The sequence below is a fragment of the Falco naumanni genome, chromosome Z (genome assembly GCF_017639655.2).
Source record: "Falco naumanni isolate bFalNau1 chromosome Z, bFalNau1.pat, whole genome shotgun sequence".
In the NCBI taxonomy this organism is placed as follows: Eukaryota; Metazoa; Chordata; class Aves; order Falconiformes; family Falconidae; genus Falco; species Falco naumanni.
In genome coordinates, this window is record NC_054080.1 from 24,229,080 (window position 1) to 24,256,817 (window position 27,738).

General features: G+C 40.6%; 1 protein-coding gene across 5 annotated transcripts; it reads right to left on the reverse strand.

The window, feature by feature from the left end:
- Positions 1 to 5,244: 5,244 nt before the first annotated feature.
- DCP2 (decapping mRNA 2) lies at positions 5,245 to 26,022 on the reverse strand. 5 transcript variants are annotated; one of them, XM_040580655.1, is made up of 12 exons: positions 25,889 to 26,022; positions 24,948 to 24,986; positions 18,257 to 18,408; positions 15,792 to 15,919; positions 15,271 to 15,369; positions 11,845 to 11,997; positions 10,057 to 10,169; positions 9,842 to 9,949; positions 8,927 to 9,050; positions 8,260 to 8,367; positions 6,535 to 6,586; positions 5,245 to 5,847 (listed from the first exon to the last, which is right to left on the reverse strand). In XM_040580655.1, the coding sequence occupies exons 1-12, from the start codon at positions 25,939 to 25,941 to the stop codon at positions 5,681 to 5,683; spliced, it is 1,296 nt and encodes a 431-aa protein (XP_040436589.1). In that variant the 5' UTR covers positions 25,942 to 26,022; the 3' UTR covers positions 5,245 to 5,680. The 5 variants fall into 5 exon arrangements, with proteins under 5 accessions (XP_040436589.1, XP_040436591.1, XP_040436592.1 ...); XM_040580657.1 differs by having other exon boundaries at positions 5,245 to 5,844; positions 25,889 to 26,021; XM_040580658.1 differs by lacking the exon at positions 24,948 to 24,986 and having other exon boundaries at positions 25,889 to 26,020.
- Between the last annotated feature and the right edge of the window lie 1,716 nt (positions 26,023 to 27,738).

Here is a 27,738-nt window from a genome sequence, read left to right on the forward strand (position 1 = left end):
ATTTAAACATTCTACAGTGAAAGAATAACCTGTACCTGCAGCACAGGCTTTACATTCCACACTGATCAGCAATGCTTATATTCATACTTCAGTACTTCAGGAAGTTCAGCATAAAGTCATTTAATTTTAGAGAAAAATTACAGTAGAGAAGAAAATGTCAATTTAGTCATAGCCTCTTAAATGGTGTGCTTCAGTTCCTGAATCAATGAATAACAATATCACAGTCATCAGTACAGCAGATGTTAACAGATAATTACAGATTTTATTTACTAAAACTGAACAGTTGACTAATGCAAACTTTCTTCAAGATAACATAATGGAAATAGAATAAAATCTGTAACTTCACATGGTTTTAACGCTATTAGCCTCAAATACTTTCTACTTAATTAGCACCAATATGCCACTTACATATCACTGAGGGAAACAGGTGAAGTTCTTGAGTTTTAAACAAACAGGAAGACAATATATCCCTTCACACATGAGCTATATAGTAACACCGGCTCTCTATTTTCTGTGAGGCATGCAGTGCTGCACAGATAAGTGTTATCTTCAGGCCGCAACCACCTGAGTCAGCCTGCATCCTGGAACACATACAGCAATCTAGCATTATGTAACAATTAATGAACAAGACCCCACCTTCTTCTGTGGAGTCTGTTTTGCTGTTTTAATGTGAAGAGTGCTTTGCAAGCCCAGCTAAACTGCTCCTCAGGGCTGGAGTACAGCTTCGATAAACTGCAGTGCCATGCAGACAGAGTAAAACTTGAAAGATCCTGGTTTAAGTATAGGCTTGAGAAACATTTGTTGAGAGCTCTTTATCATGCAGTTTTGTATACCTTTCCTGCATAACAAGAATATGTATCCAGACCAGTAAGGTTTAAATGGTTCATCTCCCTAGTTGAGTAATTTTGCTCAAACATGCTGAAAAAAATTTTGCAGTTTCTCATTGTGGGAAGTGTGTTGTAGAGAACCAACTTTCCAGGATCTATTCTTAAAAAGCTGTAAAGGCCTTGTTTTAAAACTATTAATACTGCATGAGCTATAACCACTTTCTTAAAGGCACTGAGCTGTAACCCATAATGGAAACTAGAAGCTAGTTCTTCTGATCAACAATATTTAATAATGACAAAATATTCAACACTTTTCAGTAAACTTCAGTTTACCTATTCAAATTTAAACATTCTGTACCCTGTGAACTTTTGATAATTACTTAAAAGCTTCCTTTTTTCCTGTAAGTATTGAAGGAGGAATTTTACTTTGTCCCAAAAGTATCCCAGAACTGAGAACAATTTAAAGGTAAGGGTTTCTGTAAAGCTGAATCTATACAACAGGTTAAGTCTAGCTTAACCAATACTTTCAGGAAAAAGACAAGCAAAACCCCAAGCATTTATTTTTAATGTACTACTACTAATCCAGAATAATTTCTCTTGTATAATCTTGAATATGGCCAACGTAATTGCTACATGTCATCTTGACAATCTACTTGAAGCAGTGAAATGCACACACAGCACAAGTCCTACTGCATCTATCAGTGCTTATGTACAGAATTAAGAACAGTGCAAATACTAGCATTTAGCCTAATTTCATTCTTGAACTACACTACTGCTATAAATGCGTAAGAACAAAAACCTATTACGCTAGAGTAGTGACATTCCAAGCCTAATTTACTGTAAAAACACCTTCAGTTAGTTTGTAGAAATTTACCATATCTTAAATAATTTTGGTTGCTTCAAAAGCTGAAATACTGTAATAACAAAAACAATCTGAAATTATGGTGACATGTATAAGTACCAGTTTTGCACCATTTACATTTACCATGCACCACTAAGTGCAAGACATTTTCTGTAAATAAACTGATTTTAAAATCAACAAGAGAGGCTGTTCTACAAGTTCGCAATGATTGTGAGCTTCCTGTCACATTTTAGGTTCCTGTCACATCACCTCCCGATTTAAAAAGAGAAGGCACCTGACTTTACTGCTGAAAAAGAACACTGTTGCTCAGAATTTATAAAAAAAACAGGTAGCTGACGATTAAACAGCCACTGACCCAACAACTGAACAGCCAGTCACCCATGGAGCAGCACCACCATCTTGCACCCCAGGGTAGTAGAGCTTGGATTCCTTCATGTAGATTCTTGCTCTTCACACCAGGATGGCAAGACTGCTGCTATAAACTGCAGATCAACAAAAGCAATGCTACTATAGTAGCTAGAAGTTAGAAAAAATTTATTTCTTGTCTGAAACTGTAGTCTGAGAGCAAATCTCAGGCTATTCCTATAGCTAAACTTAAACCCTGCCTTATTTTTAAAAGGAACTATTACATTTGTAACAGTGAAGGAGAAACACCATATTGTCCTCAAATCACCAACTGTAAATCAGGAAGGTTAGAGCACAGCACAGAAGCCTGGAACAGTGACTAGGCCCAACATATTATTAGGAACTATTTACGCAAGTTTGGTCTTAAGAATTTATATTGTGTTAAAAAAATACTTTGAATGTGCAATAAATAAAGCTATTTCCCCTCTTCTTCCCACTACCACTGTTTCCAGACTTCACAGCAACTTTTGAAGGCATGCATGTACATCAAGAAGTTGAAGTTAACAGCATTTCAGCACAGACCATCCATCATTCAATTAGGCAGATCACTCTTCAGTCCAAGTTCAAAGTTTAGAGCATTCTGTGAAAGAGATGCTAAAAACTTCACACTAAAGCAGAGAGTTTATGTACTACTAGAAACTGCAAACTAGTACTAGATTCCCAGCACACACACATTTGTAGGTTTTTTTGTTAAATGTCTTTTTATTCCATGAGTTCTTTAATTTCAAGAATATTGAATGACCATTCATAATCTGAATAACCCCATACCGGCAAGCATTCTCAAACTGAGCAGTGTTTGTTTTTCAAGCATCCTGACATCAGCTCTTGAGTCTGACATGCAAAGAGTTACTTATTCCCCTGTGTCTAGCTCCTATAAAATAAAAACTCACAGAACCAAATTATCTGTCTCACTTGTTATTTCTTCACCATTATATTAGAAGACAATGTAAACTGTACTTTTAAACTTAGAAATATAGTTAATTATAAAAGGATGGCAAAATAAGAACATAAACAATAGTAAACAATTTAAAATATTCACAGTGCAGGGCATGATGGAAGCCATAAGGTAGATCACATGCCACCATGCTTACATCTTTTTCTTAGAAACCTTACTGAGAAAGCTGAAAGCAATGTTACTACAAGAAACAGTACCCTCATACAAAGAAGTTATTGCATATTTATCACATTTATTTGCAACTCACATTAAGGCTAGATTTACTAAAATCATGACATACATATAAGCCCAAATTTGGGCTGCTTAACAAAACAACCAATTTCTCTTAAAACAAACTAATCTTTCACTAAGAAAAAAATGACCCAGTGAATATAGAGGGCAGTCAGCATCTCCTATTCATAGGACACACTTGCTTTGTTCTAAAGACTTCCTCTGCCTGGGACACAATTTCCCTAACAGTTGACAGTAGCTCCAAGTTCACTGTTTCGTCAACATCTCCCTTTTTTCACACAGCACTAGATGAAATATAACTCTTATCTGAGAAGTCAACTTACTTATTAAAGATTTCCACAGCCCGATACTTAATCATGCCTTAGGAGAGTCTTCTTAACTCCACAGGCAGTAGCAGCCTCAGGGTATGAATACAAACTTCTGCCTCACCATGAGTAAAGGCACTTTTGCTGGGAAATCAACTACGTGCACTAAAGAAGTAACTAAGTATTAGTTTTCACCTGATGCTGAATAACATAACCTCCTCCAGCATTATCCCACCTTCTCAATTACTGTTCTTTGCCATTTACTGTTCATTTACTGTTTTGAACAGTCTTTGGATATCTTGGGTTGGGGTGGGGTGGTGGTGCTGTGTGTTTATGGGTTGGTTTTGGGTTTTGTTGTTTTTTGGTTTTTTATTTTTGTTTTTTGTTTTTGTTGTTTTTTTTTTTTTAAACAAAGTGAGACAAAAGCTAGATTGAGCCATTTCAGGATTTGGTCTTGAAAGACAAGGCCCTCCAGGACTCGTCCCCCAGAAGGAAATGCTACAGTCTGTTGTTATTCCTGTTGACTGATCCTATCACCAGAGTTCCTATCACCAAGATTATTACAGCATTAGAGTCCCAAATCACCTGACACCAGGAAGATAAATAAACCAGGAGAAAGTTTTAAAGCTGTCTTTTCCTGTTTCTAAGGAAAACCACTAGGTAACATCATCAGGTAGGGTAGATGAAGTAGGGTGGTTGAAGGAAGACCAGGATTTTGGTTTTGGATGACACACGAGTTGCATAAAGGCTCAGTGCATGAGCATACACTGTGATGAGACAAGGGCATAGTTCATTCAAGCTATGAAGTTACCAATTACTTTTATTTTAGAGAAAAGTCCATTTTTAAATCTTGGACAACATGCTTGCTACCACAAGCTGTTATAACTGATTATTTCAGTGCATTTCTCTCAACTGTAAAGCACATGTTCAAAACCCCTTAACTTGAATCATGAAGGTGATCTAAGTTTGTCACCTCAACTCTTACTGGGTTTTTGTGTCCCGTCCCCTCCCCCCTCCCCTTTGATATTTTTACTAAGAAAGCATTGTAGCTGAAAATGACTGAGGCTACATCATTTAAATGCTAACTGCAAGTGCAATTCAGTACTACTGGATATCTACAGATTATACACTACACAAGATCTGAGGACAACAGCACAAAATACAATACTGGACACACTTAGAATAGTTATTGCAAGCCTGATTAAGCCATTTAGTGTCACACAATGACTCTTTTATGTATGCACCTGCCTTCCTCCTCAGTGAGATCTACAGAGGCTTACTTACATTCATACAGAACCTCTCACGGACAAAGTTTAAGCTTTCCTTTTTTGAAAGCAGCTGCAACTGGGTAACACAAAACTTTGCAACTTCTTCTTACCCAGCTGGGAACAGTGCATAAGAGTTGAAGCTAGACACTTTGAATGGCTAAGTTCTTCCTGTTTTGTGTATCCTTTCTGAAGACAGAGGCAGAATAGGTACAAGAAGTCAACATGCAATAGATTTGACTCCAAGTACTACTGATTGCAAGCCAACAGAAACTACCTGTGTGAAAGAGGGAAGGTATTTTAGGCAAGCAACCAAGACAAAGGATGATAGGCTGAGGCTAGGTTTGAAATGTGCAACTTGGTTTCAAAAATCACTAGGACAGAGTCCTCTGAGAACGTTTCGTTGCCACTGCTATAATATTGCAACGTACTACACAATAATGACTAACAAGTCCATTAATTTACATCAGAGCAGTTAAAGGTTTAGCAAGCTGGTATACTCCAACAGGTAAAAGAAAAAAGTCAATGACATTCTATAAAACACACAAGTTAAAAAAAAGAAAGAATGCCCTCTAATGCACAACTAGGAACAAGTGAACTGAACACTGGAAAGGTACTTTGTGGACAAAGGCTATACTGCATTTAAAGTGCAACACTTGACTATGCCAATCCCATACTGCAAAGAGAACAAACCCTTCCAAACCACCAGTCAGTCCCTGCATTGCATGTAAAAACAAACACAACAAACTCCTGAGAAAGAGTAAGGCTGGATAAGAAACCCCCTCAATTGCAACAGGCAAGTCTGATTTTTGTTCCTCTTCAGTTAGTTGTCAGAGGTCAAAACTTTTCATTATGGCATCATGGTCAAACTTGAAACTCAAGAAAGCTCTTGATGAGAAAGCAAATTTGTAATGGCCATTGCATGCCACAGAATGCCCCTCTACATGTTCTGGCAGTGGGTCTTCACTGGAGCAACACATCTCATATGTTGCATCTGCTTAAAAGAGAAAAAAAAAGAAAATTAAATTTTAAACACATGATAAATAAGAGTATCAACAACACTACAAAGCCATACCTCAAAAGCAAATTAAATTAATATTTATGACAAATTATAAATTATTCTGGACATAAACAGAAGAAGGCAGTAGCTCAAACTGCCATATTTACAAGGCACCTATTCGCTAGAACAAATCTTCAGTGTCACAGCAATCTGAAGATGCTTTGAATAGCCAAGTTTTACCAACAGGTGCTGTTTTGCAAGTAATTTCTTAATAAGGAGGAAAGAAATACAGCCCTATTTTCTGAGCAGTAAGTAAAGAACGATGTGCACTCTCCAGAGCAGCCCAGTATCAACTGCAGCTTATTACTAGCAGGACAGAAACCCTTGAACCAACACCCGATTACCAACATTGTGTTCACTCAAATGCTATTTTCATAAAACAGCTTTTAGTTACTTTTTACTCAGCCACCTGGTATAATCTGACAGCCTGAATAATTAAGGAGAAGAACTGCACTAGCAATATGAAGCAGCACAGAAAGTTAGCCAAATAAAAAAAAATAAACAGTAATATGGCTTTGTAACATTTGGTAGGTTAGCATACAAGGAAAAACCCTTGACCATCATTAAGCAGGTACCTTCAGTCTGTAACACATGACAACAGATGAAAATTCAGACTTCACTTGCCTGTTTCAAAGTTATCTTGAAGTCTTCTTGGATTAAGCCTTTTTTCACATTTCTGGTTAAAAGAATGACCATACATTACACACATCATAAAGAAATGGCATTCTATTTCTTAGGGGTATAGCTTAAGCATCAGCTAAAAGGCATGCTGGTTACATTTGCTAAGACTCGCCTCCCACTGTATCTGCATTAATCCTGTCATGTTACTTTATGTGGTAAGCATGCTTCATGTTCACAAGTCTTTCAGAAGCATGCCACCTTTTAACAGTCAAACCATTTTTGAAATGCAGGCTTTCAGGGGAAAATTTTTTGAGTACTTTCAAAATGTTTTAAGCTAGAAAGGTCTTGCATAGGATGGTGTGGAATCAAAATTGCACATACATAAGCCTGTTCTTCGATCAGCTTGTCCCAAAAAGCAAGGGGAAATATTTCCAAATACACTGATACTGCCAATTAAATTAGCATTCATTACAGACACAAACTTAGAACTCTCCAGGGAAGAGTGAAGTTTTGGCCCCAGGTAGGCTGCTGTAAGTATACAGAGAAAAGTATGGCCCTTTGCACTCTGTGTGAATTAAGAGTTCCCTGGCTTCCATATTGTGTTAGCAAAGTATCACTGGGACATGAAATAATTTAAACTTCAAAAACACTGAAAATTATGAAAGTGCAAATTAAGTATTTAGCAAAGTCTGTAAAGAGCCTACAAAATAACTGTGGAATATTAACAGTTCCAGTTGTTTTCACCAAGATCCTACATATTCCCATTACAGTTTTTTTCTATACACCCAAATTTCTAGGCAGTCAATGGACTTTTTGTTCTTCTGCTCTCAGATCCAAACCCACCTAACTATTTCTGGCTACAGTGAGGATTTTACAGGATGAAAGTTTATGGTTTCTGCACTTTTACAGGAAAAACAGAGAGAAGGTAATAACCACAAGCCAGAATGGGAAAAATCTATCTTACAGCCAGTACACACGAAAAACTAAAGCCTGGACAAGCCAGCTGAGCTGCATGGAGAACTGGGGCTCACTGCTACACAACAGCCAACAAAATAGAATTAAAGAGCCATAAAGAATGAGGGGTGGGGGAGAGGGTGTGTCAAAAAGACATTATATATATCTAAAAAAAAAAATAAAATATATATATGTATCAGTGAGTCTTCTCCCAGCCAGCAGAACTATGGGGACAAATAAAATTAGTTCGTGCAAGGAAAACGTTACAAACAAAGAATGTCATACTGGAATTTACAAACTGCTGTAGTGGTACTGTATGATTAAAAAATTACGAGAATCTAGCATTCAAATCAAGCCTGCACCTCAACATTTTTGCTAGAAAGAAGGGAAATAATAAGCATCTGCATACCACTTTGTATCTAATTTTTGCATAACAAAACTCCATGCTTACAATAATACATCATACGTGAATAAATAAGGCATGTATTACACATGGAACCTGGAAACCTGAAGAATTGTCTACTGAAACAGCTGACAAATTTTCAACTGCTAAAATAAGACTTACCTCCAAAATGCAGATTTTGAAGCTTGGTATGCTTGTCTATAGATGTATACATATACTAAGGTAAGAAACACCATATTTCTACACATACATACAAAATATTCTGATTAAATACTTTTGATAGATATGCACTCTTTCAGCAGGACATTGGCCTGAACACTTTTTAAGCATTACTGGAACCATTAATGAGACAGCCACTGCATGTTTCTTACCAAGGTATGGTTTTGCTTAACTGGTTGACTGTGGACTCCATTTGTCCGCTTCTTTTGGCTGGAAGCATCTTGATACTGCCTTCTGCCGTTGCTCCTCAAGCACTGACTCTGTCATTAAGTCCAAAATGTAGTAAAAAGAAGAGTTTAAATGGCAGCATTGAATGCCATTGCACTGACACTTCCTACTTCTTAGTTAAAACTTTCCTCTAAATAACCTCAAAACATGTAAATGGTATTTTTTGTAGACTAACTGAAGCACACTGAAATTAAATTGAGTGTATATTTAGTTACAGAGAGTCATCAGCTGTTACTCAGTCTCTCCTGCACTATTACAGACACTGTATTACACAATAAATCCAGTTCAGTGAGTTCCCATACACAGATGCATATATACTAGAGGTACCCAAAGTATTTCAAAATGGTACATGAAGGACACCAAAATGGGAGTAGAAATTACTATCCATACTTGAAACAACACAACTACCACCTGATATCCTGGGGATTCTCAGATTTACCACCTGGGTATTTCTTTTTTCCCCCCATATTTTTATTTTTGCATGCTATAGTGACAAAATTCAGTATTTTTATTTCAGAGAGCAACCCTTACAAACAAAGGCATGCATTTTACATAGCCCAGATGCCTATGTTTCCCTAAGAAACAACCTACCTTTATTTTCAAAGCTTCAGACATCTCAGGATGACTATATGGCTTTTGTGGCTGTTTCGGCTTCACCCACTGCTCTCCTGAAAAGCCATCTGTAAGCATCTGCTGACTACAGCGAAGTTTGGATCTAGTACAGGAAAAAGAGTGTATAACACAACTTCAAACCTACGGATAGCAGAAGGGAAATATGAAGGAGTTTTCTGCTTTTCAAGAACAGCCTGGAAGGCAAGATCAAGTAACCTAGTGTGGAAACTGTAATGCTGCTCACTGCATCCACCAAATTTTGCTTTGTCTGCTAGTGGGAAATCTACGTTCTGCATAGAAAGCCAGCTATGTTCATGTTCGCATTTGTCCTGTTGTTAGTGTCAGGAGTGACCTGACTACTTACTGGAGCACAGCCTTCTCTTTGGGACTACAGGTTTTGAAGTTTGCTCTACTACTTTTTGCTCAGCTGAATCAAAAGCCAGCAGCACTTGTTCCCCTATCCCGCAGGTTTTATCTAGCTAGCTACTTCTGATAGCACTTCACAACCCTACTTTAGAAAGTCCTGTTTTTCCTCTGTGGATGTGCCAAAAGCATTGAATTTAAAGCAAAATAAGATACCTGCTTGTTTTAGGTTCTGGTTTTCGATTCCCATAGACAGGACTCAAAAAATTATCTCAGTTCTGACACATAAGAATTTAACAAGAAAGTGTATCATGGCGTCAGCTAACTTACCATCCTATTCAAAGTTCTATGATATATTTATTATATTTTTTTATTAATTTTATTATTAATTTTATTTTTTTTAATTATTTTTAATCAACCCTTTCTATTACTGGAACATGAATACTCAGAGAAACAGAAAGCACAAGCTGTTTTGTATGACCAATGTTTTATAGAAAAGATACAGAGATGTTAAACTGACCTGGTTCTTACCTAGCTTTTTCCAAGTTGGGCTTAGAGGGTGTGCTACCTGTAGATGGAAGTCCATGGTCACTGTCTGAGGAATCTCCATATCTTTGGGCAATCCACTCCCTCAATGGCCTGCGAACAAACGGAAGTACAACAAAAACTACTTACTAAATCAAATCTAAAGAAGTTAAAGTTCTCTGAAAGACAGTGGCCCAGCATTTGCCTCATCTTAAACATACCTGATGAAGGGAATTGCCATAAAAAATTTGTTTGGTGCCAAACCCAGCTTGGACTTTGGGGTCATGTCATTTCTGTGGCACGGTAATTTGTCGATGGAAAACCACTCAATATTCTAGAAAAGACAAGAAATAAAATCAAAATACCCACTACTGTAGCCTTACAGAATACTACAAATGTGTATCAACCACAATTATTTCCTTTAATTAAAAAATTACAATGTAAGACTTTAATTAATGGACCACAACAGAGTTTTTCACAAAAAGTTAATTAACAATGGGGTCATTCCTCTGACTGCAACTACAGAGTAACAGATGGTACAACACATACTCATTGCAAGATACGATGCCTAAAATATGAAAGGTATTATCCAGCAACTACATTATGAGTAAGGGTTTCAAAAACCAACCAAACCACTGCACATGGAATACCAAATAGAGGCAGAGACTAAATGACTTTAAAAGTCACTACTATTCTTGCTATTTTTATTTAAAATGCCATCAAGACTAGACCACCGATACTAGTTCAACAATTATCAGAAAAGAAGGGGATTTTTATTTGCAAAGTTTCAGGTTTTGTTAAAAAAGACAAAAATAATGGGTAAAGTGCAGGATTTGTCATTTATAAATATAGTTTTAACTATTAAACCTGTATACTTGCAGAATGGGGAACAAAATCAAGAATTCTGAATATACAGTATACAGAAGAACCCACACAACATTTTTTATTGCAGAACCTAGCCCCAGAGCCTCAGGTTCAGACAAGACGAACATTATGGAAAGAAGTTACATACTGAACAGGTTTTCAATATAGTTCTACAGGGAATACAAAAATGCACGCCCAGTTGGTATTAGATCAGATGAAGACAAGTGCTTCAGTAGGAAGGCAAAAATCTGCCATTGTAAGAACTCTTCATCACCCCACACAGATGGTCACTGGTATACAGAGGAGGGTATTTACTGTACTTTAAAAAAAAAAAAAACAACTTTGAAATTCATCTTCTTTTACTTCTTACTTTGAAAAACGAGTCTCTAATGCAAGAAATTGAGACAATCCTGCCTAGTCAACTACAAGTATCTTTTCCAATTTAGAAAGCCAGATGCCCTCTTCAGCGGCACCATCTGTATGAGAATACGGGGACAGCTGTTTGAAACTGAATCCGTATACAAGACAGGCGCATAATCTTTGAAGTTTCAGTATATCAGGAACAAAGTTTCCAACAAGTCTACTACCCGAGTCTTTGCTTCTCCCTTTCACAATACCTTTTCAAAACCTAATGGTACACAAACTATCCAAAACAGTTCCCGTTTTGTGTCACCTTCCCAACCTCCTCCTTAAAATACACTATCCTCTAAATCTGGATGGTATTAGCCATGAAAGACAGAATGCAATCCTTAGTTTCTCCCTCTGATACGCAGGCTTTTGTACCACACCAATTAATAATTACATTTTCAGAAGAATATATAGTTATATATACAGCTATAACTAGGAATAACATGAAACTATTAACGCATACACCACCTAAGAGAAAAGGAGAGAACTATAGTTTGGCAGCATGCTCTGACATTGTTTTCACGATGAATGGAGACAGACACCTGGTTAAGTAATCAATCTTTGCAGTAGAGTTGCAAGAAGTTGACAAGACCCTACAGTGCAGAGATGCCATTTGCACCTAGTGTTTGAGGTATTCATCAGGCGTGGTAGTTTCATTATTTTACAGACCATTAGCTTTAAAATAAAATCAAGCTCCACAACAAGGTTCTTATAGTTTCAAACAAGATAACACATACCCGAATTTCCCTTCTAGTTTTGGGGTTGAATTTTGTGTTCTTGGGAACTCCTGGAATGATGTAGAGCCGTGCTAACTGATCATTAATTCGCAACTCAATGTAATCTTCTTTGCAGATACAATCTTTTATGTCAAACCCAGTTTCTTCAAATACCTGAGAAGTATATAGATGAAATCAGTGTGTGTATTCAGATTTACCTATCAACACAAGGCAAGGAATGACTATTTTTCAGATCTCTCCATGAGAGCTGGCTACTGCTGGGAAAAACAAGCCTTTACACATACATACATGCTCAATAATAGAAAAAAGTATCTAAGATCCTATGTGCTTTACATTTCTCTAAGACACACCTGGTATAAAAGTTGAAAGAACTCTATTACACCTTCATGTATCAATTTGTTAATATGGATGGGGAGTCTCTAGCTGCTCCTCCATGCTGCTGGATGCATGGAAATACTACTCACAGCAAAACCTACAATTTGGGGAGTAAAGATATCTTCAAGTTCTAGCAAGGTTTACTTGCACTTCAGTTTTTCTTTTCCAACAATCCTGCTACTCCACGAACCTTCTACCCCCAAAATACATAATCGTTTTTATGATCATAACAAAACCCAGCAACAGAGTAGCAAAACTTACTACAAAACTCAAATTACACACTCACATAGAAAAAAACCTTAAAACTGCCCTGTCAGGTACCCTAAAGGAAAAAACAGGAGTATTATACCTGCTTGAAATTACTGGAAAGACAATGGTATTTTAAAAGACCGTTTTCCTTTGTATATTTTATGGTCTGGCAATGAAGGCTTAAAAGATTCACAGAATGGTTTGGGTTGCTAGGGTCCTTCAAAGATCACCTTGTCCAACCCACTCCCATGGGCAGGCACATCTTTCACTAGATCAGGTTGTTGAAAGCCTTGCTTCAAAACATTTACTTTTGGTAAGATTTTCAAACATACAAGATTTGTAGCATAGAACGATTCATGTCAAACACACCTAATAGTTTAAATCAGATCATGCCTCTAAGCTTGCTAAGTAAACACTCATTTTTTAGAATCTTTCTAGTCCTTAAAATCTCCACAAGAAATACAAGTACTCAGAAAACATGCAGAATCGATACCACTATCCAAAATATTTCTGCCCAGATAATAGAACACTCATGTGAGCAATCACTTGTATATGTGGATATTAACCCCAGGGATATTAAGCACCACTGCCAATAATCCAAAGGTAGAAGTCCCGAGTTAAATTTTTTTAAAGACCAGATTTAGAATTAAAAAGATGGACAGGATCTTCAGTAAAACCTCTTCTCAACCCCCCTCTCCCGTGGGTACATATAATACAAAAAATAGAACAAGATAACTGCATATAAAATAATACTAGGAGAAAATACTCAAAATATGTTAGCAAAATACCAATGCAGATATTGGTATCAGAAAAATGGTTTAAGTTCCATTTTTGAAAATCCAGAGGAAATAAAGCACAAATATGAAAAACACAGAAGTGTTTAACACAAAGCAAATAAGTGACCAGTCAGTCTTACAAATTAGCACACAGAACACCTCTTATATCAAAAGTAAAGCCGTCTTTCCAACTACATTAGTAACAGCAGAGTTTAGGGGGAGAAAACTAAACAAAAAAGACCCCACTACACACTGTCTCAATTAACAGATGATATACTTTTCTTCGATACTTACTCTTAATACTAACACCAATGTTTTCCCTTCCTAAGTAATCTTTCATTGTAGAAACTCCTTTTACCAAGAGAATCATCCATTTAGTATGGTTTTGCCCTCACCAACTTCTGAAATATTGCTGAACTGTGTAGGCACTGCGCAGTGAAGACCTCTTCAATTAGACTTTACGCAGAAGCAGTTCATAGTTTTAGACCTGTGCTGAACTCCAGTAAAAGCAGTTAAAAGATTTATGCAAAAATACTACAGACATCCTGATTCCTAGCCACATGTAAGCCTTGAAGAACTTGCCAGTTAATCCACAATGGCAATCTACCTTGATGGAAAAAGATCATAGCAACAGTGTTGTTCACTAGTGTAATCTAAATGAATTCTCCAAATTAAAAACACCATCAAAAGATTTTTTTTCCCTATTTAATGCTTTCGCTAGCTAACTTGAAGTAAAGAGGAAGACGTACTTCACATCATTCTTTCCTGAAGTTCCACCTAGCTTGTCCTCTCCAGTGTTGTGTTCCGTATATTATTATGGTCTCCTCTCCTTTCAGTTCAGTCCTTTAGATAAATCATAAAAGCACCTGACTAGTAAAAGCTTGACTGAACAAGCTATTTATGGGGTCAGGGCAAGGGACATGCATTGAATAATCAAGTTAACCTTATTAAGTCTCTGCCCATCTTTCCCCAGCCCTTGACTTTTGCAATGACAGTCCACTGCATTCTGTAACTCAGGCATTGCACTCTTTGGCAATATATAAATAATGTTCTCCACTCAGAGATCAGTAAGTGCTAACACAGAAGTGTTTATTTCATGTGTGTCCATTGTGTATTATTGCAACGTTAAGATCTAACACTTTATGTTGCTTTTCCAAGTCCATATTAAATATATGAGTGATATGGAAAGCAGCATCAGGGAACCAGAAATATGCAAGTTTTCATTCATGCGCCTTTGACAGGTATATTTTAAAAAAATAAATCCATGATTTCCCGATACTGATTCGGTCCAACTAATGCATCTTACTACTCTCCCTCATCTAATTTTCTCTCTCAAAAATTCTGGATGTAACATGTTTATGTTACATAAACATTTGAGTTCATACCAGTAATATTCTTTTATAGGCTGTTTTTAATATGCAGCTTCACTATATAGCTAGGTCTCCAGCAGCAATAAATCCCACAGATTATTTTATTTCTCAGGTTTTACTTGCCACAGGCATTGATGCTTGCTCCTGCGCCAGTGAAAAACAGAAAAATAAAGTTCTTCACAATTTTTACAAAATCTTCTACAACCTCCAACTCAACTCTTCAGCCTCTTCACATAGCCCAGTGTACATAAGCTAAATTCCCATTCTTCTACCTATTTACAGTTATGGTGGCACTTGTGGCACTTGAAATTTTACTCCAAAAGCCACAAAGTACGTAAAATTTCCCAAGCACCAAAAATAACACTTAAAAATAAATTGATCGTTCAACAGAGAATTTTAAAATGGTACTCAATTAGCCTATCAAATTAGCGCAAGAATTAAAAACATCAAACAGTGATTTTTAAATTATATAACCACACTCTTGATTATCGAAAAAGCACTAAAAGCTATGGAAGACTTCTACAAGAATAGACTATTGACCTGACCTCAATAATGATATATCCAAGTAAAATGACTTTTCATCTAACGCATATATCCGGTTTTCAGCAAAATTTCATTTCTTGAGCTTAAATTTAAGAGAATCAAACATAACTTACCTCTCTAGCGGCACAATCATGAGGAGCTTCTTCTTTATTTACTTTTCCTTTTGGAAATCCCCATCCAGACTTGGCTAAATAGCCCTGAACCAAAAGAACCTGCAAAATACAAGGGAACACAACTGTCGAACACCCACTATTCTAACAACTTCTATTAAATGCGTTCCCTTCAGTTGCCTGCTTCTCAGAAAAGACATTTTAGCCTGAAAGAAGGAATCCACTAGATTTGCTGTGTTTTGATAAAACAGTGAATTTTTTTCTGGGACTGTGGAATTCAAAATGCAAAAAAAAAAAAAAAACCAAAAAAACCACAACCAAACCTGAGTAGGAAAGCAAGTGGAAGTGTGTTTACTACCTCTCATACTATAGTTCTCTACACACTCAGTGTCAAGTAACTGTCAGGTTTTTGTGAATTTGAAGCATTTTTGCCTCCAAATGAAAAATTTAATCAATAAAAAGATTACTTCTTCCAGCACATGCCATCCTTCCCTCTAGCCCTTCACAACAATTTCTGTACTTACATTTTCAAGCGTCTCATCAAGAATAATCGCACCATATGTTGGCACTCCCATTTTATATTCTTTCCACTGTTCTAAAACCTTTTGTACATCTTCACCTTGAGGAAGTAAAAAAGGGCAGTGATTGAAGAGTATAGACAGATGTTAAGGAAGATAAACTTAGATATCCAGTTGCAAATCACATAGATATATAAAAGATACCCACTCAACACCTAAAATAACCATGTTTCCTCCCTTAAGTGCTTTCAAGATATATTCTCTTGGAAAAATAAAATGAATAATCCATTGCCAATCTCTAAATGTCGGAAAGCATAAAGTAATTTGGTAATTCTAATACAAGCCAATTATTTAGAGAAAAAAAAAAGACAAGAAAAAAAAAAAGATGTCACAATGCTGCTTGTCTGAATGAAAGTCTCCCCTGATTTTGAAGGAAAAGTATCCACATACCAGTTATTTTGAATATGTATTATTCTTAAACAGGTATTTTCATTTTGAAGTGAGAAAGACAGACAAAAATACAGTTTCATCCCCTGCTTGAAGTGGAAATAAATTTTTGCCACAGTCATTTGTTAGACTGCAGTACAAAATCTGTACTGAAGTATTTACTATGCAAAAAATTACTTTTAATGGCATTAAGTTAGAAATCAAAATTCTAATAACTTTAGCAAAACCCACCATGCAGAGAAAACATGAACCACCTTTATAATTAAACCTTTGAAAGCAATTTACAAGTCCTTAAAAAAAGTATTACATATTACATATAAAATTATACTACCAACAAAAAATGTTCCAAAGCAGAGTACTTAAATATACAACACTGCAGCAGAACAAATATTTCTGGCAAATGTAAGGTTGAGAGGGATAGATGTAGTGACCAAATAACATCTACTACACTGTGTTTTTCCTGCGCTGCCTTCAATTACTGGAAGAACTCTGTTGGTCTGAACATGCAGTTACAAATAAAAATGTAGCTAACAAATAAAAAGTAACTGCATAATAACAAGCAACAGAAAATTATCATATTTTTACAGTTTACTGTTAAAAGCTGTAGTGTTTCATATCTCGTATCAAAATTAGCAAGTACATACAGTGAAACCACAGATAATACTATCAACTTTGGATAGTGAAAACACCAATGTTATCAAGACAGTAACAAGCAATACTCCAATCCCACATCAAGAACACATGGGAAACAGTTAAAATTAAAACACTTGCTAGATTAAAGCCATGAGGTTTTCTCCAGCAAGGACTAGATAGCATGTGTTCCGGCAGCCCTCGTAAGCAATGCAAAAAAGCAAGAGGCCAGCCACTCAAATCAGTTAAAACGCATCCTCTCCCCTACCAATAGAACTGCTCCTAGAAGCAGCAGTCAGTGCTTCCAACAAACACACACCACTGCCCACGGCAGAACACATACCACCTTCAGGTATGTTAAAATTTACATCACTGTTAAGATCAAGGAGACAAAACACCATAAACACCTCATCTTTGAAATCCACTGTTTCTGGCACCGAGTTCTCTGTTGCCCAATAAACCTGTTCTGAGTGACCACAACAGACAGAGCCCAAAGTCATGGACTAAATGAACTCAATGGACATTTTATAGACATTTTTTACAGCCGTGGTCCATAGACTAGGGGAACGATACCTGTGTATTACATCAACGGATGGGAAGGGAGGGGGTCGGGTGGTTAATAAGATTGTATAGGGAAGTGTGACGTGATGTAAATGGTGTGGAATAAGGTGTGGACACTTTTCAGGGTCTCAGGCCCTGCCAGCCAGAGGGCTGGAGGGACATGGGCAATTGGGAGGGGACACAGCCGGGACAGCTGGCCTGAGCTAGCCAAAGGGATATTCCATACTGTGGGAAGTCATGCTGAGTTATATAAGCTGGGGGAAGAAGGAGGGAAGGGAAGGATGTTTGGTGTTACGGCGTTTGTCTTCCCAAGTAACCGTTAGGCAGGATGGAGCCCAGCTGTCCTGGGGATGGCTGAGCACCTGCCTGCCCATGGGAAGCGGTGAATGAATTCCTTGTTCCGCTTTGCTTGCGTGAGTGGCTTTTGCGTTACCTATTAAACTGTCATTACCTCAACCCATGAGTTTTCTCATTTTCACTCTTCCAATCCTCTCCCCCATCCCACTGTGGGGGGAGTGAGCAAGCAGCTACTTAATTGCTGGCCCGGGTTAAACCATGATACCCACTGAGTCTTCCGAAGTGCAACCACAAGGAAAAATCCTCAAAGATCTGAAATTACCTGTTTCCCTAGCTCTTTAGAAGTCTGAGAAACATCTCTTTTGTGGATGCCACACAATTATGGAAGCAATGAACAGACAAAAATCACACACCTACCAATACTAACTTTTAACAGCTAACATGAACCTGCTACAAGTATTAAATTTCATTAACAATATTCAGTTTGGACTTTATCCACTGAGAAAGAAAAAAAATCACAATAATAAAAAAGATATCAGCTTTAGCGAAGTCTCTTATCCCACACTGAGGTAATCCTGGTGTGTTTTGCATGTAGAAATCCAAGTAAAACCAATGGGCAAGTTCAATTTGAAAGCACACTCTGATCGCATTGTCTCTCTCCTCACTTGGAATGTGCAAAATGAATCGGCTGCCAGGAGAGAAAAAAAAAAGAGTAAGATTAGCCAAATCTATTAATGTAAATAAATCTCACAACAACAAAAGTACACTGCAACGGTGGAACTCCTGATACATTAGCACGGAGCACCCAATCCTCCTTGTGGTCTGGACAGCAAAAGGTTTTCACATCAAAGCAAAATACAACTTTTTAAAGTCAAGAAGAACGGATCACGACGTTTTTCACAAAAGTCAATTACTATAAACTAAGTAAATTAACTGTTGTGAAAACAAAGAGAGCAAGGACATCTCATGTAAGTGGCTATATTACAAGAATGAAAGAATTTTTGCATGTCCAGTAAAGAACATCTGCAAACTCTGGTAACAGACGTCAACACATTTTCTTCTGAACACAAGTTAAACACAGCTATGTATTTTCACTTAAAACCACAATAAACTGTTAATTTATGTAGATTTTAAAGTTCAATACAATCCTACTAATTTTCACGGTGTGAAACAGAATGTGGGCAACTGGTTTATTTTTCAAGTCTACTTTACGCTTCAGCTCAGATACCGGCACACAAACACAGAGTTCCAGAGATGCAAGTGCAAGCATCACTGCGTGACAGGCTGTTTTACTTAAGCAGAACAAGCTTTACTTATTTATTTGTAAGATCAAGAACAATATAATTTTCTTTTTGGAAATGTAAGGGCATCCACCCCATTCAACTTAAAGAATTCGACAGACATCTTTTACATTCAGCTCTGGAGTACCACCAGCTAAATTCCAAAAGCATGTAATATCATTGCCAGAACCAGAAATACTTAAGACATCTTTTAAAATTCGGCAAGTATAAATTGTTAAGGGATGTCAGAAGTGATTGCCTCTCCCAACCACTCTGGCCAAGGACTGCCTTCTGCCTGGCTGCTGAAGCCCAGCCCTGGGGTCTGTGCCCAGGCTGAGGACACAGCTGCTGCTTTCCCTTTGGCAGGTTCAACCAGCAGCAAAGCCTTGAATGTATCCCCAGGAGGGACACACAGTACATAATGTTACAAATTTGTTATTAGTTAGAATTAGCAACCATATTTGATTATATTGAAACATATTTGATCTTATAGAGTTATTTTAATAGGAATATAGAATTATAAGAAATATTTTAGTGGACTTTGTGTTTGCACAACAACAGACAGCTACTATGAAATCCTTTGTACAGCCCTGTACCAAGGCTGAAAGAATAGGTCAGAATCACCTAGTAGGAATGATTAGAACTTAGATAACAGACTTAAGGTTCAAGATGATTGGATACAGTTTTTATGTGTAGACTAGGAGAATACATTGAGATGTCAAAATGTAGAATTAATGGGAACTGGGGAGAGTCGACTGGAACAACCCATACCCATAGATACCTGCCAAGAAACGGTTACCTTAAGTAAAAGGCAATTCTGGCAGGGGGAGATCACAACCACCGACTCATGTACCACCTACCCAAATAGTACCCCAGACCCATTTCTAGATCTTTCTAACCTTTACTGTGCAGAATCAGATACAGGAGGAGACTATGTTGATGATTTTCGGGAAATATCATGCTTATGCACATATATATTTAATGAACATGTATGAACAAGTTCTATATATGGTGTATGATTTTGAAGCTTGGTGTGCGTTGATCATGAGAGGACTCACTCACGCACCCGGCCATCAATAAAGAAGTGGCTGCTTATCTGAATCCTACTGGTGTCGATAAGATGGTGTTCTTCATGCCAAGATTTCGGTAACACCCCTACCCAGATCCCAGGCTCTCATACCCATCACACAGGTCCCTACCTCACTAGCTGGTCCAGCTTGAAGTTTGCTAGGGAGTACACAGGCACAACAGGTTTGGGAAAGGTAAGACACTGACCCTCCCACCAGCTAGCACCAGATACATGGGCTGTGACCCACAGTCCTGCTCCAGCTGCAGGCACTCTGCTCCTCACTCACACACTGGCCCCACAGGAGCTGGTTTTCATGACACTCACTACTCTCACCCCAGAAGCTGGAAGCAGAGACCCCCACCCATGTGAGTAGCTGGCACTGAGATATCCACCCTCACTCTGGTAGCTGACACCCCATCCACTCACACATAGAGTTCTCATCAGCGTGGCACTTCATTCATCCTTGCAGCACACACATCCATGGGGTAAGGAGTGATAGTATGCAGAGAAAAAGATTAAGAAAAGCTCTAATAAGCTGCAAGAAGATACAACAAACTATGGCCACCAGGCAAACAACCCACTCAGGCAAGCATACTAACCAGCCCATTTTCACACAACACCAGCTCCTTTTTATACCCCTGTTCCCTTCGACACCCGTCCCACCTTGGTGTGTGGGTTCCTCCCTGGTTTACAGCCTTATCAGTTGCAAAGTCAGGCTGACCTTCCTGGAAGTCACCTGTGGCTTCTTCATACCCCATCAATTCCTGTGACTGGCTGGTTTGTTTGTGTTTAGTCTTCTAAGGTCTACGTATATTTTTGGTTCCGATTTCACCCTTTTCTCCCTTGGTTTCCCAGGAGCAGGTGTCCACTCAGATAAACTTGCTGGAATTAACATTTCCACACCCTCACACACACTTACCAATCAGTGGCCAGGTTCATTTCTCATCACCACCTCCATTATTGTTCCTCCCTGAGGTTTGTATCCCTATACAGTTCATTTATGGCTTCCTCCTTTTCTTATCCCGTTTTCACATTGAAAAAGGTCCTTGACCAGATACCCTTAAAGCAGGAAACACTCTCCATTACATAAATAACCTCATTCACCTCAACAATGTTTTCCTACTTACCAATTTTCAATTACCAACAACCCCTCCCAACTGCTCCTTTCTTTTTGAAGGCTCTATTACTGCCGAAAACAGCCCCTACATACAAAGCTGCTGTAGATTAAAGGTAAAAAATATTAAGTCTATTTTGTTTTATAACTAGTTGATGTTTTCTTGCCTCAGCACTGCAGCTGAACATAAATATGAAGATAGAATATGCAGCAGTACCAAAAAAAGGAATAAAACCACCTCAGCATTAGGCTTAGAATAACAATAGCAAGTCCAATTAGAACACTATTTATTAACAAAAGTTAACTGCTAAGTTACTTAAAGTGAATGAAGTGCTAACAACAGGCGCCTTATATTGCATGAGGTGCAGCTGGCAGCAGCAGGAAGGTGGCCTCCATTGAGAAGAGCTGGTTCCAGTGGACCCACCCCAGGGCACAGCTGAAGCCAGCACCAAAATGGTGGCATCTCTAGGAAAGTGTACTTAAGACCAAAAATGCCAGACAGACAGAGAAAATGAGTGTGAAACAGCAGCACAAAAACCAAGGTCAGAGAAGAAGGAGGGAGAGTATGTGCTCCATGGCAGAGCATGTGTCCACACTGCAGCTTGTGGAGGATCCCATGCTGGAGCACATGGGTATTTCCTGAAGAACTTCAGCCCCCACGACTGAACCCACACTGGAGCAGGGGCAAAGCATGAGGAGGAGGGACCAGCACAATCAAAGCGTTATGGACAGACCGCAGCCCCCATTCCCAATCCCCCTGCACTGGTCATGGGGGAGGAGGAGGGAAGTTGAACCTGGAAAAAATGGAGATGTAGGGTAAGGTGGTGTTTAAATTGTTTTTGTTTCTCTCTATCAAAATTATTTTAATTGGCAACAAACTAAATTAATTTTCCCCAAGCTGAGTCTGGTTTGCCCATGATGGTAACTGGTAAGCAACCCTCCTGTCTCATCCACAGTGGCAAACTTTCCACCCTATTTTCTTCCCTATCCTGTGGACAGAGGGGGAGTGAGTGGCTGGGTAAGCATCTGGCTGCAGCCCAAAGTTAACCCACCACAGTCCTGAGGTCAGAAGATGGAGTAACAGCACTTGCTTATAGGAGACAGCACCAAGAAGCCCCAAAACCTTCATTAAGACTCTGTATCACCACTTCTTCAGTAAAGAACAACTCAGTAGCACAAGACAGCATGATAAAACAAAGTGACGTGCATACTTGTGACACATTATTTAACAGAATGGGTCAAAGTAGTCCTACTGCTGAAAATCAAACACACAATAACTTACTGTATTGTTTGATAAGAACTAGAATAAATTGTATTCTGGCATTGTGTGATTCTGTAACAGCCTAGGGAACTCAACAAATGTTTGAAGACATTATGTACCTAGCTTTAGCTTTCAACTTGTTTCTACTTGCTAGCAAGTAACATTTTACCCTCTGAACATGAATTCTGAGTGTAGAAGTCTCTTAGTTTAGTTTATCAGTAGGGAAAAACTGTGACAGCCTGGAAAATAAAAATTTAAATGTTAAGTGCATTAGACTAGTGGTTGTAATCCTATTTTTGTTATTCTTAGGAGAACTGCTTTGTAACGAAAGCATTTAACAATAATCACCACCATGATTACCACTTACGCTGAATTCTCACACAGATCTCTATGGCTGAATATAAAAGCCTACTCGTTATTTTACACTGTTAGAAAAAGTCATGTGTTTGGTTGGTTTTTTTGGTGTGGTTTTTTTTTTTAAAAGAGCTAGCTTATACTGATTCTCTATTACAGGCTTCAGTGACATATAATTTCAGTATTACATTCTCTGAAGTCAGCTACAAACACACCTATTACAGCAGGTAACTTTGTATGTTGAGCTCCACAAGTCAAACAAAGCCCAGGGCCTGACGGCCCTACACCCAATGTACTTGATTTAATAAAGCCAACATACAAGAGAATTTTTAGTAACATGCATTAAAAAAATCTACATTTAAGTTTAGCCATAACCTATATGAAGTTGTTACATATTCCACTACCTTACTGTATGCCTCTGAGCTGCTGTCACATTCTACCTTTGGAATGCTGTTTTGTCTTGTAATCTTACGAATTTAGTTGTGCAGCTTTAAACTAAAAACCAAAAAGCCTCAGAATGGAAGATCAGGGGCTTGTAGTTACCATCTGCCTCTTTTCCTAATTCACCTTGTTGACTTTCATTAGTGCTAACAGATCAGCCCTGCTTCAGACACATTGCCTTGCTTGGACATGGACAAAAGAACAGAAAGGAGCAGAGGAGTCGGGCCTTCCCGTGGAAAGGAGAGAAAGAATTCTCTTATGTACTGGAAGAGTGACAGAGCCTGACAAGCCTTGGCTCATGGGAGAAAACAAATGAGTGGAAGATCAGTGGTGCTTTGCTTCAGGTGGCTGGCTGTAAATAGGTCATTAAAATATCTGTTGCTTCCCACATTCTTCAATCTATAAATGCTATTACTGGAAATTTTGGTAGAAAGAGCCAAGCAATTTTTTCATACGCAGCTACTGATAAGATTCAAAATATTTTCTAGCATAACCTGTATTTTTTTCTTTTTCTGAATTCTGTCAGCAAATAAAACTTCAGTACTAATTATAATTTCAGTATAACAAGTTTGGAAAGTTACAGGACCCATCTGAATTCTCTAGTATCTTTTTATATGTACCATAGTGGTGTGAGCTGCAAATCTAAGTAACTGTTAGTGAATTTTTAAGAGATGGCAACCACTCATGTTACTCTCACTAGCTAAGCAATTAAATACATCTACTTTCAAGTCAAGGTTACCCAGTAGTCTGAGGTTTTCTAATGAATTTTTTGGAGAGTTTTCTTTTGATGTATTTGAAAACCAAAAAGGTAAGTTAAAGCTTAGATGTCCACAAAACAGAACTATCGGTTTTGTTTCTATCTTGAGAGTGCTGGGATATCTGTCAGACTTCTACACTCTGTCTCTGGACAGGGATATTTTTCTTTGTCCTGAAGCAAAAGGCCTGGATTCTCTCCAGAAAACTCTTAGTTATTAAAAGTTTGTGTATGCAGGTGTGTGCAATCATCAGTACTTCTTACTGTATCTGCCACTTTACCTGCTTGATACATTTCCTTATGACAGAATGACCACGCTGAGCTGGTGCTAATTCCATCAACATAATGCACTGGTGAATTCAAATGCATGTGGATTTTACTTTAAGCTGAACCACTTTCCTTAGGTTCCTCATAGGGGCTCCTGTCTAGACAGAAGCTCAGGGAAATGCCACACAGAGGCTACTCAAAGAGCCTCACGTGTAGGCACTCAGATCACTTGCAGCTGTTCCAACCGATTCAGCCAATTAGCGTAAATAGTAATTCCAGTGTTCGGGGCAGTTACAGCAGCTCACGTGCCCTTTTATCAGTCACCCCACAGGAGTGACACTCATAGGCTATTTCAGTTTTGTAAGCAGTGTGATTCGCCTCTGGGTTTGCTGGAAAAAGTCTTAAACCCAGCTTCACATGTGAGCAGGGATCTAAAAGACAAGTCCCATCTCTCTGCAGGGAGCCCAAAGAAGACACAATGGAAATACAAACACGCTTCAGAGGCCAGACTTCAGAGAATCAAAAATTTGCTTGCATATTGCAAACTCTGGCTCTTGCATTAGGTACACAAAAAAACATCGCTGAGTGGAGCGGTTCTAGCTCCCTGTGACGTTATCACTCCACAGCATTTTCACTCATTTCAAAACAGTCGCTCCACCAGGTTTAGTGTCCTTCGTCTCTACTCACCTTTCCCTCTCGCACACAAATACTTCAGGGGGGGTTCCTCTGGCAGTGGTAAAATAGAAGGGTTATCACATTGAGCTAGGGCATCAAATTCTGGGGATAACAGATCAATTAAGAGGTCCAAAGGGCCACACCACAGATGACCAGGGGTTATGATAGCAAAGGGGAAAAGCACGTTCCCCCTTCCCAGGAAAAAACAACCCACATTTTATGACAATTTTAAGTGTGTAGCTTTCCGGGTAAGGAAAGCTAGCCGTTTCACCCGGAGAGGCCCAGCAAGCAGAGAGGCCAGCCCCAGACCCAAGGGTATTCCCTCGGCCTTTCCTCTCCTGACTGGAACGCCCTCTCCCCGCAGAGGTGAGGGGCACAAAGGCCCCCCCCCCCCCCCCGCCACTTCGAAATTAAACCAGGCCTCCGAACGGCGACCGACACGGCAGACTCACGCTTCCGACGACGTCACGGGCGCAGCCCGGCGGCCAGCGCCAGCCCCCCGCACCGCCGGGCAGCCCCGGGCCGCGCCGCTGCGGAGCCGCCGGGCGCCCTTCCGTCGCCGTGTCCGTGCCTCGGGGCACCGCGTCACGAGGGAGCGTGCCCAGCGCGGCGCGGGAGCGTGGCACCGAGCCCCTTCCCTACCCTTCCGGGCGGCTGCGGCACTACCGACACCCCCGCCTCTACCGGGGCCGCCCCGCTTCCCCCTCGGCGGCCCGCCGGCCCCCGCAGCGCCCCGAGCGACTCGGGCCCCGCCGGCCCAGCGGCGCGATCGCGCCCCTCGCATCGGGGCCGTGGCGGGTTGGGGTTGCGGCGCTCACCCCGCCCCCCGCAGCGGACGGGCCGCGGAGCCGACGGGGGTGTCACCGGCGCCGCAAGGAGGAACGGCGAGGCACCGGCCGGCCGCCGCCGGCGGGCGTGAGGAGAGCCCGGGAACGTCCCCGCCCCGCGGGTACCTGCACAGATCGTCCAAGACGCTGCTGGGGATCTCAGCCCGTTTGGTCTCCATGGTAGAACGCGGCTCATCCCGACGCGGCGGAGCCCGAAGTACGGTGCGGCGGCAGGGGCGGGGCTCCTGGGTACTCGCCCGGCGGGGAACGACAGCCTCCTCCGCCAATCGCCTACTGCCAGCCGCTCCGGGCCTCTCCCGCCCGGCGGTGCGGCCTGGCGCTGCGAGCCAATCAGCTGGACAGCTGCCGCGGGGGCGGGGCGCTCAGATGATCGCGGCGGGCAGGCAATGGGGGCTGCAGCTGGGCTGGGGCGTCATCGGCGCCGTCGCGGGGGTGGCCGCCAGCTGGGGCGGCGGGGTGTGCAGGGCCCGTCACGGCGGGGCGGGGCTGGGCGCCTGGCAGCGCGTCCCGCCACGTCACGGCGCGGTGAGGCGGGGGGCGCCGCGGCACGGTCCCGGGGGGGTGGCCCGTTACCGCGGGACGGCCCCGGCCGCGCTGCCCCCGGCCGCTGCCGTTGAGGGGACCGCCGGGCGGCGCGGGGTGGGGCCCGTCACGCGGCTCCGCGCTCCTCTGCTGCCGGAAGGCGTAACCGGGAGGCTCTCCAAACCGAATGGCAGTTTAGAAAGCCGACACGCGTGTATCGCATCGCTGGGTGCACCGGGGATCTTTCCTCCCAGCGTGCACACCAAGCTGCTCGAGGGCACGCATTATATACCATAGAGCACCGGCATATCCACAGTACATGGCGTGTGCATTGTCATGCTCAGGGCTGGTACTAGTTTCCCACTTCCCATGCAGATCAGCGCGCACCTCAGACTGCGCTGCTGAAGCCTTTTACCGCCTGCACATGCTCCCCATGCTCCCCAAGCGGGGCTTTGCCCTCGTTTGGGGGGCTGTTTGAGTTGGAGGCCTCCTTCCCGCTGCCACAATTAACCCTTCCCCTAGTTTTGCTGAGCATATCCCTCATGGTGAAGTCAGCTCATCTATCTTGTGAAGTCACTCTCCTGGATAAAGGATTTATCAGTGCTCAATGAAGTGCTTTGCGGGTTATAGAAAACCACTTATATCTTGGAATTAACTCGCTTGTTTCAATTGTCTTAAAGTCAAACTTGTACCAATGCGTTTGATTTTACTAAGCATTCCCTCAATCATTAGATGTCATTTCCCCTCTTTGAGGCTACAAGAATTGGTAACTGGGGGGTTTGGACAGCACCTCAGCAAGCCCCACGGTCACACATGAGGTGGCCAGGTGCCCCTGCTCAGGCTTGGCCTCACCTCCCTCTCTCAAGCATTAAATTCATTTTGGACGGGGCATTCCGAACTTCACAGGCTTTGGAGAGAAATGCGAAGCCTCCAACATGGTTCATTTTCATTACCATGGAGGCTTTGGGCTGAAGGCATTAAGATTAACATTTGGAGATGCCTAAACGCTGCACTGTGAATACCCAAGTTGAGAAAACATTTTTAATGGCAGCAAACATGAGGCAGATGTGCCAAATGAAAATGCCTCCGGGTTTGTCCTCATGGAAAATCACCGCAGTCGGCAGAAGGTACAGCTGCTTTTTCTCCCCGTTGCTCTGCCTCACCCACCACAGGCCAACCACCTCCACCTATGATTTCAATCAGAAGTGAAGATTTAACACATTTCTGGCCGTTTCCTCTCCACACCCCTTCCTCGCCAAAGTGCCTATGGTCCCTCAGACTGCCCTCCCCCGGCAGTTCTGCTGTGGTTACCACCGAGGCATTCCCTTCCTCCTCTGCACCGGAGCACAGGGAGCTACAGGGGGGACAGAACCGGTAGAACAATTTACGTATAAAGCAGTGAGCGGTTTTCTACGTTACAGCTACCAGAACCA